The 6,869-nt window shown below is 40.3% G+C and overlaps 1 protein-coding gene across 4 annotated transcripts in view; it reads left to right on the top strand.

Moving 5' to 3' along the window:
- The first annotated feature begins 5,848 nt into the window (after positions 1-5,848).
- Positions 5,849-6,869, top strand: part of mtss1lb (MTSS I-BAR domain containing 2b) — a 71,700-nt gene continuing 70,679 nt past the window's right edge. For 3 of the 4 annotated variants that reach the window (XM_051076290.1, XM_051076287.1, XM_018697412.2), the window contains exon 1: positions 5,849-6,587. In XM_051076290.1, coding sequence (XP_050932247.1) covers positions 6,501-6,587 — 87 coding nt within the window. In that variant the 5' untranslated portion in view covers positions 5,849-6,500. The remainder of the gene's footprint in view (positions 6,588-6,869) is intronic. The other variant, XM_018697416.2, reaches the window with a different exon arrangement.

The following is a 6,869-nucleotide window of genomic DNA, read 5'->3' as shown; positions in this document are numbered from 1 at the left end:
AAATGAGATAAAGCTAGTGACACTGATGCAGGGGTAAAGAAAGAAGATACCACACCAGTCTCAGTATAGATACATTGATTTTCAATATTTCAGGATTACAAGGAGAGAAGTGCACCACCAAGTGCATAGAGATACATACACACTGCCTTAAAGTAAACTGCAATACCCACATCATTTTGTGAGGATCAGATTTGCTCGAACAGTTTTTTAGTGGGTTCCATTTATGTCAAATATATGCCTTTGTGGTGATTATGTCTATGTCAGTTTTTGTCTATGTATACATATGTGTGTGTGTGTGTGTGTGTGTGTGTGTGTCTGTTTTTGTCTTTGTTTATATATACATATGTATGCTAAGGTTAGCCAGCTATCCTAGCTAACAAGCAGCACAGAATGAAGAAAATCGAAGTCTGACGCCAGCAGATGCTAATGTTAGACCGCTAACCTTGTTAACAGTGGTACCAGTTAGCACCAGTTAGTGGTAAGCGGGTACCCCTGAAATGAGCTATGGGTTTTATAGGATGTTTCTTACTATGAGCCCACATGACAGTCCTTTTCTATACTGTCCAGTTAAGGCTAATAAAGTTGGCCTTAGTTAGCCATCTTTGCCCAGCCAATGTGAAAATTGATGGCCATCTCATCTTATTTTTGCTATATTCGTGGGTTCATAGCAAGAAATATCCTGTAGCTTGTAGCTTATATCAAGGGTGCTTGCTTTTAACCACCAAGTGCTAACCAGTGCTACCATTAGCTAGGTTAGCTGGCTATATATTTGTCATATAATATTATATGACATAAAGATAGATATAGACAAAAACAAAAAGATAGACATATACATGGACAAAAACATAGACATTGACACACTGACATATTTTTGGCACGAATGGAACACTAGTTTTTATGGCTGTTTTTTTTTTTTTTTAACTATTTTACAGGGACTGTGTAGACTTTTGTAGACAGTTGCTGTGTGTAGGTGAAGACTATGTGTCCTCCAACAATTTCTCCTTTTGGGAGAAATCGTATATGAATCACAAATGTACTTCTTGAGATATTAAGCCTTAAACAGATTCAGCTGCTTTGTCTCACTTGCCAGCAACGAGGCTTAAGTCAACATCTCTCTAACACAATTATCAAACACTTAGTATTTTGACACTTCACTGTGTACCTGTTATTGTGTCTACCATATCACATTATTATTACTGTTATTTTGCTTTTACTATTTGTGAAACCCAAGTATTGGCTATTCAGAAATCAGTCAAGCTCACACACAAAAATAATAGATTTGCGCCCATGGGGGACTAAATGTGGTTTTTACTGAACCAGTCTGACCTTCTGTGCCCATATCTAGCATCTAAAATCTGCTTCCTGTAATTGCTGTATTGCTGACAAATGTTGTAGTATCAAGGGTCACTGCTGTTTTAGTTCCTCTTTGGCTGAAACGAAACAGAAAGTTCTTGTCTGCTCTATTTGAGACAACTCCCGACTGCTGATCAGTCACTTTCTTAAAAAGAACAACTCACCAGGTGACATGGGCGAGTGAGTTCACGTATTGCAGGGCGTTGTTATGTTGAGAACTGCTCACATCTGCTACCAGCTGGCAACATTAGTTGCTCAAGTTCTGCTGCTTCCTCTTGAAAGAAATGCCCTGTCATCTCATTTTATGGTCAGCTGAGATCTAACCCCTGACCCCACCCAGGGACACTGGTCAGAGCAGATTCTGTTTTGCATATGTGTGTGTGTGCATCAGCAGAGTCCACCACAACACAGAGCTGGAGCCTTTTACCCCATAATTCTTTGAGTTATTACATTAATCATATATATATATGTATATATATATATAAATGACTTTTCCAGTGTTCTAACAGTTTGTTTGCATCAATAATGTTAGTAAATCTGACTGATCTAGTAAAAAAAATAATGCTATAATCCCAAGTCCTAGAGCCCTCTCCATAGTCAGACTGGCCATAGGGAATACTGGGACAAATCCCCGGGGGCTGGTTGGTGGATCATAAAAAAAAATCCATAAAGAATCCATAAAGACTGTCAAAAAAAGTCCAGAGCTGAATTTTTGTCCCAGTCTGACCCTGGTTTTCTCCAGCGGGTAAATGTCTGGCTGAGGTTCATAGCTAACAGGGAAAGCACTTTCCTCTTTCTGTTTTGGTTGAACCTTAATTTTTCCTGTAAAAATTAACTTTTCTACTGTCACTTTAATATATTTTTTGAGAAACTTTCAAATGACTTTGACCTTCCAGAATATAAAAAAGATATGCGTTTCTGACAAATCTAAAACAAGAAAATATAAGACAAATGAGTTTGTGTGGGGACTGAGCCCTTTCATGCCACTTGTGACAATAACATTCTAAGTTAAATCTCTTGATTTGTTTTTAATTATGTGAGGCGACTGCAGTCTGTGATTCAAAGTGACAGCGAGAGGTAGGCAGGAGATTTCGCTTTACTGAATGTGACTCAGTCTCTTTTATTAGACATTCATCTCTTGACACAGAAACATGTTCATTTTAAAGACCACTGCTTCCCACACTGATTCCATACAGGCTCAGCTTTGTCATATGTGATTCACTGCAGCATATGAATCATCTTATTATGCTAACTCTTTTTAGGGCAAGTAAAAATATTATTTTAAAACCCACTGACTAATCTTCTGAGCAATTTTACCACAAGCATTTCAAACACAATAAATATTGAGGAGCAATGACAAATGCTTCATTTTCCTCATTTTATTGTTTAAACTTAACTGCTGTGCCATCCCAGCAGGTGCATATTGGGTTCCAGTTAAATGTACATAAAGTACATTTTTGCCAGTTGCTAAAAACACAACCCAAAATGAACATGAACAAACACTTGCAGATGAGCTTGGAAATATCCTTCATGCCTGTTCATCTGGCCTTACCAGGGAGGGAAAAGACTAAAAAGAGGCTCAGTAAAAGGGAGTCTGTTGCATTCATGGAGTGTTCAGCCTCCTCCAGGAAGCAACACGAAGCAAAAGCTGCCTCTGAACATTCATCCAACCTGAGGAGGATGAAGGAGGGGCACAATCAGAGGGAGTGTGTTGTTTGGAAGGAGCATTTAGCCTCCATCAAAGGGAAACCTGAAGGTAAAGCTCCCTCTGAAGCATCTGCAAAGCTGCCCCAAGGAGTGGAAACAGACAAAGCAGACCAAACAAGAACTCTTAAGCTGTCTGAAAACCATACTCAGTAAGTTGGCTCCACATAAGATACTTTATTATCCCCAGTGGGCAAACTTTTTTGGGCTCAGCATCACTGCATCACAGAGCAGTGATCCAGACAGTTTCAGGAGCTGATGACACAGCTCAAAGAGCCTCTGTGCTCCTTTATGCCAGCATGTGCAAACTAGCCTTGCAAAGGTAAGTCTGTGACTGAGCGCAAACATGGTGCTTTCACTTCATTCAGTAATTAATGTTGACCCTGACAAACTGTTACAGACATATGTGATCTGTCAAAGAAGGAGGAGTTTGACCACCTGAAGACCGAGGTGGATGAAGCCAAAGCCTAGCTGCAGGGGTTGCCTTTATTTAAGATCAACAAATTATGTTCGCACACAACTGTATCTCTGACTGTTTGAGAACCGGTCTTTGCTTGAATGTGTGGACACTTACCCATGACAGTTATAATGACATAATAGACAATTTGTGCTAGATTTTCCCATAGAATTTTTAGGTCCAAACCAGGATAACAGGTGAGGAAACTTGATCTGGGGTTTTTATTTGTATGACGGCAAAGAAACAAAACTGTCTGGTCCTCTATTAGCCGTGTTGAGACACCTTTAAATAGAGACCAGTCCCACAGTTAGGAATGCAGTAAAACCTTGTCAAATTGATTTAACCTGGCCGGAATCTGTCACTTCGCCGTACACAGCTGTTAATACACCCACACTGTTTTCATGACTCTTTGAAGTATGTTTACTTTGTACACTGACTTGATCATTTTCAGGAAAGGCCTTGTGGGAGATAATGAGAACCAAAGAAGGATTTTGCTGAGACTGAACACATGCTCCTCAGTTTTCTGCCCTGTGCAAGTGAACCAGAAAATGTAACTGTGAGTTACAGTAGCAGAAAGACAAGACAATGTGTGAGTTTAAGGACAAGTAATGTTTAGATCAAGACAATAATACGCTGTGTGGTATCTATTACATCCTTCCTTATGTCAAGGTCACCATAGAGGACCATTGTAGCCACAGGACTGAACAAACATGTACACACACTGAGTGCACATATGGTATTCACACACACAAACACTAGAGACGCTCACATGGGCGTGTCCTCTCCTGTACCCATATGAGGTCTTTCTCAGGATGCTGAAGATTTGGCATGAATCTAGTATGTGTGTGCGTACATGTCCCTACATGTGTACGTAACACAGTGTGCCATATGCCTGTTTTATTTGAATTTTTTTGTGATATTAGCACAAAAACAAAAAAAGAAATCTGATGTTCAAGTTAGAATTGCATATTTGGGATTTATTTTGAGCTACGATCATGAGTTCTGTGGTTCTTGGAGCTCGGCACAAAGGTTGTTCCAATAAAAACGTAATATTAAGACAACATGTCCTGAAATTATCATGAGCTTATCATGTGACCAATAACATCTTAATGCCTGAAACTGATACAAGAGGAAGATCCTATCCATCACTCTCTGCTGCTGTCTAATTTCCAAGCACTTCTCTATTACATGATCCATCTGTGGTCACAAGAATATCCTGGGCTCTGTGACCTTTGACCTTTCCACCATCATTCTGGTTGGTTACGGTTTCAAGTTACTTGAATACTCTGTAAGTACAGTACATTTTGTACACAGACAGACACCAGATTTATGCAGATACACAACTGTCTATCCCCATTTTTTAAATTCATTTATCTTAGTTTTACATTAAAAAATAAACAAAATATTATCACAATTATAATGTTTAACCCTCTAACATCTGAAAGAGTGAGTTAAGACAACTTTGGTTTGACACGGTAGCTGATGCAAAAGAGAAGCTTACAGTCATGCTGTCAAACAAATAATATTTATATTATAAATATTTTTTATAATATTTTTTTTCATTTCGTTTTTGTAAACTGGAAATTGGAAAATGTAAAGATCTGCATGGAATTAGAGTTAGTCTAGGAAAAAAATAGAAGCAGCCGATTATGTAGCAGTTTACATTAACGGTGAGAACTTATTAATGTGTCACACCAAGATGTACATGTGCAACAAAATAAAACTTAATTACTCTGAATCAAGTTAAATGGAAATGAAGAGAAGTAGGCAATGTCATCCTGTGGTTTAATTTTATGATGTTTTGTGTCCCCCATGATAAAAAAAAAAAAAGATACAGCAATAATAATAATGATAATAAATCATTTTCTGTCAGACAGAGTTTAGTCAGAGTTCAATAAAACCCGTAGTTGAACTCATTTTCCATAAGGGCCAAATAAATGTGTCTCATAAGAAATCAACACGATGACATTTTTTGAGAAGGATCCTAAAAGTATCAAATAACAGTCCTTACAGGTCACTGAAGGGTCGTGAAAGTGATATATATATATATATTATATATATTTATATATATATCATTTTTTATATATATATTATATTTATTATTATTTATATATTATATATATATATATATTAAAAGCGATTAATCAGAACACATTCCTACACACTTGCATACACACTTCTGGTAGTTAAATCTATTTGACATTTACCCCCTGCTGATGTTTGTCTGGTGTTCTACGGTGTGCGTGTACGCGTGTATGTCTCTACGTGCGTGTGGCCATGTGACAGGAGTTGTCCAGCCTCCTGTTTTTTTTTTTTTTTTTTTTCCCCACTCCCCTTGCAGTTGCATGGATCGTATTACTGGCTGCTTTCCCCGCACCGCTGAGCCCACCGCCTCTGCACCAATCACAGCCTGCCGTTACCTACGCGCACATGCATGCACGAACGCACAGATACAGACCCTGACATACACACACACACACACACACATACACTGTGATCCATCGCTCCGGTTCTCCGCAGCTTTCACATGCGTCCCCACCGACTCCGCGTAGCGCCGGCTGCGCCAAGGTGAGCATGTTCGTTCCGATACCTACTGAACGTCTCACCGCCTGACTGACCCAGAGTCGGGGAGAGAGAGAGAGAGAGAGAGAGAGAGAGGGAGAGAAAGAGAGACCATCTTTCCTCTCTCACAACCCATCTTCCCCTCGCTTGGAAGAGACCGCAGCGCAAGCCGTTTGTTTAGGCATCATTCTTTCTTTTTTTTTTTTCACCCGACCTCCCCCCCCTCCCCTTTCATTATCCTGTTGTCGCTGCATCGCCCCCTCACCCCACCCCCCCTTCCCCCGTTACTCCCGGCCTCCCGGTTTGAAGGAGAAACCGGGGAGCCCGCGGTCGTGATTTTGTGGAAATACATTTTTGCAATTTTTTTTTTCCTGCTGGGTGTTGGTAGCGCGCAGTTGGTGCGCGCTTCTGCAAATTCCGGTGAATGGTGGATTTGGCAAACATGGAGACCGTGGAGAAGGAATGCGGGGCCCTCGGGGGTCTATTCCAGGCGATTGTCAACGACATGAAGGTAAATAAAAGCCTTTTCTCCCCTCCTCCCCCTCTACGTTTCACCTGTTCTGTGATAATGGTCAAACACATGTGCCCCCCCCCCTTCCCTCTCCTCCTCCTCCATGCCCAGAATATTGCCTGCGCATGTCACTGCACCTATTATCGGACATGCTTAACGTGATATTCAACTGTGTAAAACGCTCAGCTGCTGTTTTCTCTCAGCTTTATCAACGCGTCCGGTAAAAATCTGCTGTGATGCGCACACGATTTGGCAATTTGAGTGGCGTCTAAGAGCTCAGGG

Source organism: Lates calcarifer, linkage group LG2, assembly GCF_001640805.2.
Source record: "Lates calcarifer isolate ASB-BC8 linkage group LG2, TLL_Latcal_v3, whole genome shotgun sequence".
In the NCBI taxonomy this organism is placed as follows: Eukaryota; Metazoa; Chordata; class Actinopteri; family Centropomidae; genus Lates; species Lates calcarifer.
This window is presented reverse-complemented; position numbering and strand designations above follow the sequence as displayed.